This window comes from Dasypus novemcinctus, chromosome 26, assembly GCF_030445035.2.
Source record: "Dasypus novemcinctus isolate mDasNov1 chromosome 26, mDasNov1.1.hap2, whole genome shotgun sequence".
Classification (NCBI taxonomy): domain Eukaryota; kingdom Metazoa; phylum Chordata; class Mammalia; order Cingulata; family Dasypodidae; genus Dasypus; species Dasypus novemcinctus.
The window spans coordinates 15,003,736-15,018,221 of NC_080698.1; the positions used below are offsets into that span (position 1 = coordinate 15,003,736).

General features: G+C 40.1%; 1 protein-coding gene across 2 annotated transcripts in view; it reads left to right on the forward strand.

The window, feature by feature from the left end:
- CACNA2D3 (calcium voltage-gated channel auxiliary subunit alpha2delta 3) overlaps positions 1–14,486 on the forward strand; it is a 933,078-nt gene that overhangs the window by 259,101 nt on the left and 659,491 nt on the right. For both annotated transcript variants that reach the window (XM_058288134.2, XM_058288135.2), the window contains exon 4: positions 8,165–8,224. In XM_058288134.2, coding sequence (XP_058144117.1) covers positions 8,165–8,224 — 60 coding nt within the window. The remainder of the gene's footprint in view (positions 1–8,164; positions 8,225–14,486) is intronic.

The following is a 14,486-nucleotide window of genomic DNA, read 5'->3' on the forward strand; positions in this document are numbered from 1 at the left end:
CCCCCCTCTTTCTCTTGGAACCTGCCTAACTTCCACTCATCCGTTTGCATGGGCTCATTGTCACATTCTTAGTGAAACCTTCCCCACACCAGTACCCCATGCCCTGGCAAAGTTACCTGCTCTCTGCTTTTTGAGTTTTCGTAAGGCTTTAGTCTCTGTCCTTTGGTTTTCCATCTACAAGTGTGTGATATCTGTGTGTTCCTGTAGGGTGGTTGTGAGGAGTAACTGAATTAATTGACTGAAGCACTTACAACAGTTTGGCACATAGTAAGTGTAAAACTCAGAATTGTTGGCTGTGATCATCATCTTGTGTGGCCCTCGTATTATAGCCTATGCCACATTGTCTAATTACTTGTTTATCTGCCCAGCTGGACTATGTGTCATCATCTTCATATCCCCAGCCCCTTGTATGATTCCTCTCCCATAATTCATCATCATCGTCAACCTTGTTGTCAGTAGCAGCAGTAACAAAGGCCATCATTAATGGCCATTTGCTGTGCCTAGAACTTTTGCCTCGGGTACCGGCATGGAAGTGCTGGAGCCAGGATTCAAATGCACGTTGTCTGACCCCAGGACTTGTTTTTGGGATGAACACAGTATGTTCCCCACAAATTGAAGTTGCCTGATAATGTTTGGATGGATGCATGGAAGGAAAGAACAAAAGGGAGTTGGAACAGCTTTTTCTCCGCATTGAATTTGTATAATAAGCCTTCTTGAGAAGGTAATATCTGAATGGACATGGAAATTGTTCTGCATTATTCCAGTTTCCAGGAGAAAGGAAATTTTCCTGACCCAGTATGGCTGGGGCCTGGGGGCAAGGAGCTGCTTGCCAGACTCACCCGCCTGCTCAGGGACTCCTAGGCGCCATCCGTCAAAGGAGCTTGCTTTGGTAAACAGCTTAATTTCTGTGTTTGTGCCATTCTGAGAACATCAGTCAAACCTTTCGATAAAGGCCTGTGCCTCATTCCATTTTCAGCCTCACTGATCAGAGCTTTTACTGCTGAAGCTGAAAAAGGATTAAAGAGAGTGGTGGATTCTGAAAACCAGTCCTTAAGGAGCAGGAGCACAGCCTTGTGTTTGGAACACAAGGCTTGGAGTCCTTTCCCTGGCAGCAGAATTAACTTTCACATCACCTCCGTGTAACTGTGAGCTTGAGGAATTGTTCCAAGTTCTCCCCATATGAAAGTCAACCGTGGGAGGCACAGACTATGTGAGGTTTCCTTGTTCGAATCAAGCTGTTTATAGCCTGAAAATCTTGCCTCTTCCCCTGTGCCCATCATAATAATATCTTCCACTTGTGTGGAGCCCTTTAAGGAATGTTTTATGTGTACATTCTCATCAAATTCACAGACTGAGGTACAGAGTGAGATGATACATTTTCAGTTCATCAGAAAACCAAGACTCAGAGAAATTAAGATTTGCCCAGAGTCAAGCAGTCAGGGGAGAGGGAAACCAGGATTTAAACCCTGTCCTTGGGTTCTGATTCTACCATGCCAAAATGTTTAAATGGCCGAAAGCTTCTTTGAGGGCCAAGACTAAGTCATCTATTTGTTGGGGTCCCATACAGTTCTTGACACAGTTTTGATTACTTACGAGTTTCTTAACAAATATTTGTTAAATTAAGTTGAACAGAAGTGATGGAAAACTTGATGCTACAACTTGGAATGGAAAGTCTCTGTAGAGCAGACTTTCTCACCAGAACCTATACCTTGTTAACTGAGCTGTGCCCTGTCTCATCTGGGGTGGGTATTGGATGTTCAGGTCTTCCTTGGCTAGTTTGCTGATGCTGCCAAGGCTCTGCCATTGTGGGTTCCAGCCAACACCTTCTGAGTAAGTCCTGGAAAGGCTGTGATTAAGGACTGGAACAGACTTTTATTCGACACTATCAGAGCCCTCAGGGATAGGTGATTTCCTTTCATGGGGAAAACAAATGTTCATCCTTCAAATTGACAAAATACCATAGCCCCCAGTCATCCTACACTCTCCCCTTGGGAAGTTATTGTCAGTTCCTTTGTCCAAAAAGGAAAATAGCTGTTACCTCTGAACGGTAGTGCCCTGGAGGCACTTTTCATGGTTTCTGGTTAAATAGCCTTGATTTTGGCAATTAATTCTAAACTGTCCCCAGGAGGGTTACGTAAGCAGAGACCATTCTTTAACATGCTGGGTCACTTGGAGAAAATTCTTGGGCTAAAACCCAAGACTGACTTCTTTTCCTACCTCCTTCCTAGTTGCCTTGGGCACTTAGGCAAAGTTGGGCTGTTTCCATTTTCAACAGCTTTGCAATTGCTGAACTTTGGTAGATGTAGAATGGGATGGCTTTGGTTTGGAAATTGACTATCCATGTTAATAACAGGTGTTAGTTTAATCAACCTCAAATTGGTAACGGGTATTTCCCATGGAAACAAAGATAATCTGTTATTGATCATGCTCAGTCTTCTGATGTAAACTGTAGGCTTATTTTATTTTACACAATCTGACAAAGACAGGAAGGGGCTGCAGCAAGAGGGAAGGAAAGAGAGCCTCCCACCTACACACAAGATGTGTTTGTGCTTTTGTTCTATTACCTGCTTTCTCTAGGAACTTTATAGATTAGCTTTTATAATCCACTCTGAAATGTTTGCTGTTTTTAAAGCAGAAATAGCAGCTTGGGCAGAAGGTCATTTTATATAAAATGTTCATTCGTGGGCAACAAAGCTTACTCCTTCTACAGGAACAAAGAAATAATGAAGGCTCCTTAAAAGCTAGTTTTCTTTAAAGAAGCAATCATCTTGAAGTTTGGTGATTTATAAGTGCCATTTCTATTGGAATTGAAAAGTAAAAACACTTGTATCAATAAGGATTGCTGAATATCATTAAGCCCTCAGATATGACTCTAATGCGGTTCCAGTGCTGCTTTGTGGGAGGCAAGCATGTCTTAGAGTTCCTCTTGTCTGCTGATGTCCTCCTCTCCACACTATTGATTTTGTCCTGTTCATTGCCTGTTCATTACCTGATTGTCATCCGTGGGGACTCAGTGTAGGTCTCTGAGCTCTAGCCATTCTGAGCTAATCGTCATTTCCAGGACATTTTCTTGTTTCCAAATCTTTGTATGAAGTGTCCATTTTTACAGCACCTCTCCTTCCCCTGGCTACTGCCTGTTCTCCTTTTGGACTCAGCTTAAATGTCACATCTAGGAAGATTCCTTGGTCTCCTGGCAGGATTCATTGGCCCTCTTGTTTTTCCAATGATAGCACTTCCCCCTCTATACTGAAATAGCCAGTTTCCTTGTGTGTGCCCCTCATCACCACATATTGTTTAATGGATCACTAGTGGTACCAGTCCCACACGATGGGAAATAGACATTTAATTACTCTAGCTACAAAAGCAGCAAGGATTAAAGCAAAGAAGAATCTATACTGTCACTGTGTACCTTGTTCTTAGAACAGAAGGGAAGGGATTTCAATACCAGAAGGAACGAAAATGAATTTCAATTACCTTTCTTTTCTCAGTTTAGTGGTTCTTAAACTGGTGGTTTCTGACCCTTGCTATAATAGGGGAGCATTTTAAATTAGTCCTGGGAATAAGTCAATCTTATTTTGTCCAGCCCTCTGGGGACATCTTTTGATGACTTATGAGGGTGGGGATTTTTCATGTTTCTTCTGGGGTAGATTGAGTTTGAAAGGTGACTGTGCTGTGTCCTCACCTCTGTAGAGTGTCAGCATCTCAAGTTCAAACCCTACCTTGTAACTTAGTGCAGGATAACAGGAATACGCTAATCCACGAAGGGTGTAATTTGTTCTCCATCAAACTCTAGCTCTTCAAATGAAAGTCACTGAATCTATTGTCAGAAGCAGATGAACCATGCCACGATAGATATGGTTGTGACAGTAATAAATTACTACTCCTTGATTACTCCACTTGATGGCTTTTCTTTTTGATTTAGAGGAAAAGTGACCTCTAACTATGGTATTACTGACAAATTAATAGGTAGCCCCACGTTAATCATCCATGCAGCCCAAATCCATGTTCATAATTATACATTTCCTTTAGAGTTACTCCAGTTGGGTATAAACCTTTTCTGAGAAAAAATTATGTATTCATTCCAGAAAAATGGCAATTAAAAGCCTTGGTGTGAGTCCTAAATGCATTATTGCAACACATTACATAAAAAGCACTAACCATATTAAGAGCTATGAAATCTTTGCTAAATTCCATCCTCCCATTATGAAGCATTTTATAAGGCAAAGCTTTTCAAATTTATCATAAGAAATAAAAATGGCTTTTTTTTCTTTGCTATTCTATATGATTTTTATATTTCTGCTTGGCTTTAGGGCTTTTATTCTATAATTTGCCCCTCCTATCATTTTAGGGATTTTTGTTTTTCAAAAATAACTTTTCATTTGTATACAATTTGTTCAGTCCCATATAAGTTACTTTGATTGCATCATCATATTTTTCCATTACTTTTTCCACCTCTCACCACACATTTTTTCTCTTTTCTCCTCTGTTCAAGTCCAAATGACCAGGAATGGGAAAAAAAAAAAAAAGGCAAAACAAATAGAACAACAAAAAAAATAATTTTCTTCTTCTGATCCAGTTTTTACTTTGACTTGGTGTCCTATTTCCCCCCTTCTGGACCATGATTGAAGGTTTGACCTCTGTGATGTCTTTAACCCAAGTCTTGATTTAAGTGTTGTGGGGAAGGACATGGAGACTGCCTATCCTGCAGTGTTGTATGGATATATGTGGGGTTACTGTAACAGGAAATAAGATGTGATTTGAAATGAAATGGCTTTAATATCCCCGCTATTCCCCTCAGCAGCTTAGTCTTTACCACCACTGTAAATATTGTCCATGGTCCGTGGCTTCTAGTATTTCTTATTTACAAAGAAAGCCCTGGTTTGTATTTATTTCACTAAAGGGGAGTAGTTATTTAGAAATATAAAAAGTCAATGAAATGTTATTGCCTCATGAATTACAACCTTGTAACTTGTAGGTGCTTTGCTCAAAAGCTAGGATATATATTCCAGTACATTAGTATCATTTTTATTGAGTAAGGACATGATTTGGCATCAAAGGGGGGAAGAATCTATGGGCAAAACAGATACTCTTACCTCAAAGCTTTATTTCCAGTGTTCAGTTTTAATTAAAAAAAGCAAACACATTCACAATTTTATAATCCAATCTTAGTTCAGTATCATTGAATTGCTTCCAGCGTTTTACCATTTCATGCCCCATACCTAGTATTGCAGTGTTTATGGTTGAAATACATTTCATGTTATGTTATAGATGAATATGTAATATGCAGATATACATATGTTCACCTATATATATACATATGCATATATAAATACAATGTTATATGTGAAATACTTTTCATGCTCTGCTCTTCTATAATTTTGCTATTGTTTGTGGTAATTTAATAATCTTGTTCTCTTATTTGCTGGTCCCACACTACTCTATTGTTTTTTTCATTTGCAGTTTCTTTTTTTCAGTGTTGCCTGTCTTGGGCAACATGTATTTTTATTTTGTCCTTATCTTTTGATCATTTGGTCAGCATTTTTTCTCTGGATTCTTAGAGTTCTTAGACACCACTGAGAAAACAACTATTATGTGTTTAAGTAAATAAATGCTCAAAATATGTTACTTCTTTGATAATGTAAATTTTCAGAAGTGTATAATTTTATACACATCTATAAATCTCAATATGTAACAAAGTTTATGATACAGGCATAGAAATTCTTAAAGTCTATTACAAAAATTAACTGAACAAGTTCACAGAAACACATAGATTTCTTATATCCCTACCTGTCACTCATCTGTCAGGGTCCACATTTAGATCTGCAAATTCTCTGTTGTGATCCTCAAAGGCTGACAACCTTCACTGACTAGAATGATACCAAGAAGGCTGAGACCCAATGAAAGTGTGGGGACTGCATACCCTGTCTTTATAGATAGTGTCTCTCCTTTTTCTCTTTTGGTTTCTCACCTTATCTGTTTAATGCCTCTCTTCTCTAAGTACTGTCTTATAATAAAAATACATATGTAGGGAAGCAGATGTGGCTCAACTGATAGAGCATCCGCCTACCATATAGGAGGTCCGAGGTTCAATACCGAGGGCCTCCGGCCCATGTGGTCAGCTGGCCCATGCGCAGTGCTGCCATGTGCAAGGAGTGCCATGCCACACAGGGGTGCCCCCTGCGTAGGGGTGCCCCACGTGCAAGAAATGTGCCCCGCAAGGAGAGCCGCCCCACACGAAAATAGTGCAGCCCACCTAGGAGTAGCGCAGCACACATGGAGAGCTGATGCAGCAAGATGATGCAACAAAAAGAGACACAGATTTCCAGTGCTGCCTGACAAGAATGCAAGCGGACACAGAAGAACACACAGAGAATTGGCACAGAGAAAGACCATGGGGGGGGGGGGGGTGAGGGGGAAAGAAATAAAACAAATAAATCTTTTAAAAAATACATATGCACACAGATTTTAGAAAGATCAGTGAGACTCTTGAATTGTCAGTGGGGCTTCTTAAGCAAGGCACCAGGAACGAGGTGAGGTCTGGGTTGAGTGCTCCATTTAGCTCGTGGTTCTCAGACTTTAGAGGCCTCGTAGTCATCCGGAGGTCTTCTAAACCAGACTGCTGGGCCTACCTCCAGAGCTTCAGATTTAGTGAGACTGCAATGGGAGCTGAGAATTTGCTTTCCTAACAAGCTCCAAGGGAGGCCGATGCTGCCTTTGAGAACCACTGCTCCAGGGTAACTTCTCCCTGGGTTTTGAATGAGAACACTGAGATCCAGAAGAGGGGAAGGGGCTTACCCAAGATCTTGCAACTGTAGCTGGTTAGCATTGGACTAGAATTAGAACAGTCTTCTGGATCTGGCCTTTTAATGCTCTCCTGGGGTTCATTCTTTGGCCAGAGAAGAAGCTGCCCTCTTCCTGACTGTCTGAAGGAACTGTGGGAATCCAGATTTGCTAATCCCTCTCAGATGCTTGTCTGAGGGCAGAACTGTCTCTGGCTGGCCTTTTTTTTTTTTTTTGTATGTCATGTGCAAAGAGAGGGCTTCAGTTCTCTAAATTAGTGCCTAACCTTATCCAAATATATTTCAGCATCTTTATTTCCATGGTCAATGTAATTTTATGACATGGGACATTTGTTACTTGTGGTCATTTTTATATTAATACAAATGTCATCGTTTCTGAAACATGGCCTATTAAATTCAGGTCTGTGTTATGTTAAGAAAAAGCAAGTTCAAGACAGCATAGGGTAAGAGAGTAACCACGAAGAGAATAGAAATGGTTGAGTAGTTTTTCCTTGGATCTAAAGATTTTGCTTTATTATTTCACTAAATGAGATGTTCCCCTAATATCCACTAGCCTGTCTTTTCTTGGTGGGAACTTACTGTTGGCAAATTAAAATTAAAAGTGATTTTGATAGTTGACTAATTGTCTTTAAATGAAAACATGTCATGAAATTGTTTTCATAAGAATATAAATTAGTTGGATTTATTTGACTAACAAGAATAACACATGTTACATTTTGTGGGTACTGCTTATTGATTTAGTATCAATGATTTCTTTATTTGGATGCAGATTGTCAAAGATGATATTGATGCATTGATAAAATGCAAATGACTGTTACCTGATAATGCACTAGAACTGGTTGCAGAAACAATTGACCTTGAATGATTGGAGGAATTAAAATAATTTCCCTTGGCCAAACCACTGAGAAAGAAATCCCTCTTAGAGTTGGAGTCAACTCAATTCAATGAAACTTGAATAAAGGCCTTCTATACCTAAGGAAAGCACTGTTCTTGGTAGGTTCTGGAGTCTACATTGGGCTTCAAGGGCCAGTGACTTTGAAATGTTATGAAAATGGATGCAGAGCCTGTGTGCATTTATAGACGTATTTAACAATATTTGTTGGATGAATTAATGACTGACTGATGTGAGCCTAAGTGCACTGTTTCAACCATAGGCTGTTTTTTCTTTTCCTGCATCTTTTAAAATCTCAGTTTTGACACTGGTGCGATTATTTTCAGTCGTGGATGCAAAGACATACCAACATACCAAGTCATGATATAATTTGGCACTTTTTGGACAACAGAGGAACATTATTCTTTTCAAACTGTAGAAGTGAGGTCCAGGCCACACTTCTGATTCTTAATGTTGCCTTCTGTCTTTTTAGCGTCTGGTGGAGGCTGCAGAGGAAGCACACCTGAAGCATGAATTTGATGCAGACTTGCAGGTAACTCAAGTTCTAGTTAAATTGTTTTGTGTCTTTGCTGCCAAAGGAGGTATACCAAGTTTCAGGGACTGAGAGAGAGCAACGGGCTTGTGAGAGGATGATACAGAGTTTGAATAAATGAGCCTATTTCTCTGAGAAGGCAGGATAGTGATCCTCAACCCCTCTCCATCATGACAGGTTGAAGGGGAGATGCTACCGACTCACAAGCATGCAACCAGTAACCAGATTTTCATGATTTTTTCCCCAATTTGGAGAGAATGAAATCAGTAAACGAAATAATCACCAGGGCTCTAAGTGGCAAGTTGAGGCAGCACAGTATGTCCAAACCCCACCTCTCTGCCTACACTTGGAAATGCAAGTGAGTGAAAGCAGTGTTGTGATGGATCTAACCTTGAATTGACTGTTGACTGTCTTTAAAAATGAACTCATTCACAGACTTGGGATTTGAACATCTTTTGAATAAATTTCTTACACTAGCTCTCACATGGCACACTTGTGCCTGCTTAAGAAGAATTTTGACATATATGGAAAACATAGTAAAAGGTATTAAGTGAATTGAATAATACTTGGAGGTTGCTTTGCATTCCTCCTGAAGGGACTTTTATGTGTATTATCATTTTGACTTCTGTAACTTTTCTTCAGGGCTGGAAAAATGGAAGGAATGAATTGTAACCCTTAATTCTGTGCTTTGCTAGAATATATCTCTTTTAGTGGCATGTGGTCACAATTAGGAAATGGTGTTTATTTTGCTATGTTTTCATTTATATGGAAAAGATAAAAGCAGACATAAATTTTTAAGCCCATAAAAAAATGGCAATACCAAAGGCAGCCTTTGGCTATATCTTTTTCTGGTAGGTGAACCTCTTGTCATCATAGCCATCTGTCATTACCCCTATCTGTATCTCTTGCCTTGTAGGTAACAGAATGTACACTCAAATGGGGTAATTGAGGAAAGTTTAATCAAGTTTATCAATGCAAGACATGGTTAAGAGAAACTGGCAATGGTGTCTTACTCCAGGGCTCAACAATGTGGGGTCCCTTACTGCTCCTAAGCCTGATGCAGCAGGGGGAGTAAATGGTTTCCAGAACTCAGGACTACAGCTATATGGAGAGGGTATTTGATCAAGGAGTGCAGCTACCCAAGCCAACCTGGCAAGGGTGGAATTTGGAGGGAAGATACCCCAATATCACTCTCCTGTTTTCTGATTTCTTCAATTCATTTGGTGCCTGTTGATGTAGGTAATGTTGGTCAGCAGCTTGGGAAAGGATGAAGAGTGGGTGTGTTGGGGAAAATAGAAAATATAAAGCCTTCCATCTGGGGTTACTTCCAGGCATAATACCCATCATATGAATCAAACAGAGTCAGGAATGTATCAAAGAGTAAGAGGTTCCAGAGCGAAGCAGAGAAAAGTAGAGGATTGTTGGTAACCCTGGGAGAGGAGCCGGGAAACTGACCCAGCTATTTCAGAAAAGCTGCAAGAGATAGGGTGGAGGAGCAGACTGAGTATAGCAAGAAGAACCTTGCCCTCTTACAGCCACACCACCTGGCGGTTTCACCAAAGCCTAGGGGCCATTCACTGGCACCCTTGTCTTCAATGTGTGTTGTCTTCGGAGGGCTTGGGCCTCCTAGAGCGGGCCAGGAGGGCTTCAGCAGGACCACTGGAAATCACCTTGTAAGGGAAAGATCCTAAGGACCTCTTGAATGTGCAGCCACAGGAAGCTGTCTCTCTCCTTAGGAGTTCTCAAAGTACTTCCAGGAATAGTCTGGTTATAAATGATAAAAACCTAACTCAAATCAACTTAAATTAGATTAAACATTGCATAAAATAAGAGTTCTTGAGTCTACAATGATATAAATAAACAATCATGTTGTAGATAAATAAGTAGATCAATACATAAATAAATGAAAAGGAGAATGCCAACTAATAAATATAGAGATGATGGAGTTAGAGAATCATGGTAATAAGTGATTCAGGCAAGAATCATCAATGGAAACTAAAACTAGTGGGTAAACGTTTGATGAAGAACAGGACATTTATAGTCTCAAAGTATCACCCCACAAATTGCTTATTAATTACAAAGAGAAAAATAGCAGATACCACCTTAAACAAGTGATCAAAGTTATTCTCACCAATCATGGGACACTGATATCAAGTACCTCTAGATGTGATGATCTGGAAGGATGCAACATCACTTATGTGGAATTCTTGCCTTAAATATATAGTCTGAATCTTATTGTGATAAAATTGTTGTTACTCAGATTGAGGAACATTCTACTGAGTAATTGAAGTCAAGGTCAAGAAAAACAAAGATAGATTAAGGATCTATTCCAGAAAAAAGGAGATTAAAGACACATGACATCTAAATGCAATGTGTATCAGTAAATTGGATACTGAACCAGGAAAAAAAAAAGGGGGTGTTAAAGAGGACATTGGGATAACTGGCAAGATTTGAATACGGATCACATGTTAGACAATGATATTGTATCAATATTTAATTTCCTGATTTTGACCCTTGTACTGTGCTTAAAAGTAAGAGAATGTCCTTGTTCTTGTTTGTTCTGGGCCAAATATTTATATCCCTTGGTCCAACAGGAATGAGTGAACTTGTAGGAGAGTGAGAACGATTACTAAAAGTCAGGGCTGTTTTGAAAAATCTGGCATTTTTTAGAGTCAATTTCCCTCTGAGATCATTTGTCTACTAACGATAGGTGGGCTGGCGCAGAGGAGAGAATGCTATCATTGTACTTAGGGGATTATCTTTCAGCAGCGGAAAAGTAGCCTCTGGTTTAGCTCCTCTAACCTAAAGGCAATTTTCTTTTTTTGTTCATCTGAAGCTATTGTTATCTTCCAAGAGGGCTATGACTTCTATCATATTAGTGACGCTTTACAATAAAATTCTGGTGCAGCACATTCATTTCCCCTTTTCAAACGTGGGTCTGTAAGCATGAATGCGGCATTGAATTTCACTTGAAAAGAAAACAACAACAGGTATTGAGAAAACAAGTCTTTGGAGTGTTATAGTTTTTGTTCTTTTGAGAACAATGAAGGGGAGTCCATTCTCCCTCTCTAGTTCCCTGCTCTATGTGAGTACAAGAGAAATATCAGAATGTGCAGTTGTGGTCAGAACCCAGAGGAGATGTGTGTTCATAATCTGTCATTATATCCGTGTCATCCACTCTTTGGACCTCAGAGCTTGTAGAAATCTTCTCTGAGTCGATATAAACCATGTGCGCTTTTGTGGAAACCTGTGAAAGAGAGGCCTTTGATAAAATGGATGTGCGCTGAAGAATGTGGCTCTGTTTAGGGGAAGGTTTTCACGCTGCTGACACTTCGATGCAATTTAAGCACAAGGCTGTTAACAGCTCCGGTGTCAGCGTCACGGCCATTACTAGGGTAGCAGGTCTGTACAAGGGCTCTGGGTTTACTGCTATGATGGTTCATTAGAGCTGATCAATTGCTGATCTGGGTTTCGTTGACCTCTCCGTAACCCCTGCCAGTGGATTGTTTTTATCAAAAACGTTTCATACTACACCTGCTCACTGTGAAATAATGCTGAGGAGGACCCTGAACTATCAGCTCATGAAGAGCAGAGGGAGCTAGAAGTCTGCCTTCCTACGTAAGATGTTTTTGGGAAATCTACACTGTGCCGCTTGGAGTTATACTGGTCTTTTCCTCTGTGCTCTCCAAACATGAAAGAGAGGAGGACCTGCCCCTTCTTTCACTTTATGTTGGGGTCTTGGTGTCATTGCAACATTCATGTGCTTTTAAAGTGAAGAACCTGTTTTTACTGGTGGATCAGCAAAAGTTACACCAAGTAAGTTTTATTGTCAGGATTTTATTTTCCATTTAAATTCCCTCTCACAGTCTCTGCAGAAGTTAAATTTTTCTGTTACAGGCTTATAACCTTGACATCTGCTGTCCCACTGCAGGTTCCTTAAATATGACATTACATTGTTGGTTCTTTGTTACCCGATACCTCCATTAAAGCAATTTTCAGTTGTAATTGATGTAGAGGCTTTGTTAAAATGGCATCTCCTCTTTTTTATTCTGAGCTATGAATTAACATAATTTATATTGGAAAGCATAGGGAAGATTAAAAATTCTAATTAAAACAAAGTGCTTTTTTTTAAGAAAAAGATTTTTGTCTTAATTTTTGCATATGATTATTTTATTTAATGTTTCCCCTTTATTATTTTAATGGCAAAACCTAATTCTGGACGGGGTCCTGGCCCCAGCTATCCTAGCCATTGGTGAATTCCCAGAAACTACATCTATACATCTTCAAGGTAATTCTGAGAGAATGCCTTCCTGCTCTTACTTGTTCTTTCTGGGTTTTTCCACTGCCAGCAAGGGAGAAGAAAAAGTCCTTCTGACACTTTACTAAAAACCTGCTTATCTTTTAACCACAAACATTCTCTTTGAAAGCTGTCTCAAATAAGTGCCAATTGCACAGAGCTGGTGCATGGTGAAAAAAAAATAAAAGAACTGTAGTTTTGAATTGGGTATCCTGCAGAAACTTTTCCATTACAAAGATTTTATAATAATTGTTCTTTGTTACTTGGTAAGTAATAGGAAAATAAAAAAGACTGGTAACAATCAGAGGGAAAACAGAAATGTGAATGTGGAAATGGTGGGGTTGTGGGGAGGACCAAGTTGTGTCCTGAAATGTCCCTTCCTGGCCGTCACCAAGCTGCAGACTCCTGTCTTGAAAACACAGTGGCCCAGTTCCAAAGTCGGAGCGAAGGGATTGGCAGTGGAAGGGCTGCAAAGACCATCTGGGGTGGGACAATTTATAATCCCTCCACCTTCTTGCTGCCTGTTGCAAAGGGAACTGTGTGCTGAACCAGGCAGGAGAGAAGGGGTGGGCTTGGAGCTCCCATATTCACTTTAGAATTTCTAGCACCATCCACTGGGAGAAGGAAGCCTTTCTAGGAAGAGGAGAAAGTAGAACGGGGAAGCAAACAACAGAGCAGAGCTGTCCTTTTCCCTGACAGCGTTTCTCTGCTGGAAAGTGAGGCTTTTTCCCCAGAGGGAAACTATGTTGTAAACAAAAGCAAAGGAAGGATTTAGTAGAAATACTTCCTGAGTGGAGGAAACGACTGTTCTCATGGGGGTTTTTGCATATTCCCGCCAAGCCTCAATCCATCCTTTCCATCTTTTGTCTACCGGCTCTGATTGTGCGAGGCATTGAGCTTGTTGCTGGAGGGCAGGGGAATCACGGAGGACCCAAGCCCAGTTAGAAATGGTGTTTTGCGTAGAAATAGCTAGTTGGATTTTGTGCAGTAAACAAGACAGGGTTCACATCTGTAGGAGAAATAAATGAAAAGGAAAATTTTCACACTCTTTGTGTTCAAATAAGTTCTATTTTTTTTTTTTTCAGATCTAACTGGTTAGAGCATGCCTATTGCTTTTTCTTAATACTTCTTTGTGTCAGCATGGCAGGGGATCACAGTTGGTCTTCAGCATTTTAACATCTTACATCAGATGTTGCTTTGTTAGGACTTGTCAAATGTCCATTATTTATCCACAAGACTGGTGTGTGAATAGTTTCTGAGGGATCTTTGAGTGTGACCATTTGAAAATCAAAGTTACTTCTTAGTTGTTACACGCAGACATAAACATACTATAGGTTTTGTTCCTATGGCTGGAACATTGCAACTTGTCCTAAGGTCCTTGTCATTACTTGAACTTTTTTTAGTTAATTGTTGGGTGGTCACTCTTTGTACTCAAAACTTTGACTATTAGTCATCTGAGAGGGGAATAAGGGGCTAGAACCTCAGCTTGATCCAACAAAGAGAGCAATGGCCTGGGTGGCTGGAAATGGAGGTTCTAGTAGGTCTAGCCCCAACTGGACCACTTACCAGCTGGTGGATCTTCAGCATATACATTGCAGCTGTGGTCTCTTTACTCATCCATAAAATGACTCATAACATCTAGATGATTTCTAAGGTCTTGTTATTCTGTGGCATGTTGTGATTCCTTCAGCAAAGAATCATCAGTAAACACTCAGGTGTTGGGCTCTGTACTGCAGATATGGCTGTGAGAAGGACAGATGTTGTCTGTGTTACAACAGAACTCACCGGCTAACGGGAAGACAGGTATTAAGGACATGACAACATAAAAAGTTATGAAATTTCTGTCATTATAATTGTGATGACAGACAAGTACAGTGCATACAAGGAGACTGCACATAAATTGGGAGTTCCAGAGGAAAGACCCAAAAGTGAGTCTAGATGGCTAGACATTTTAGGTGCACCTTC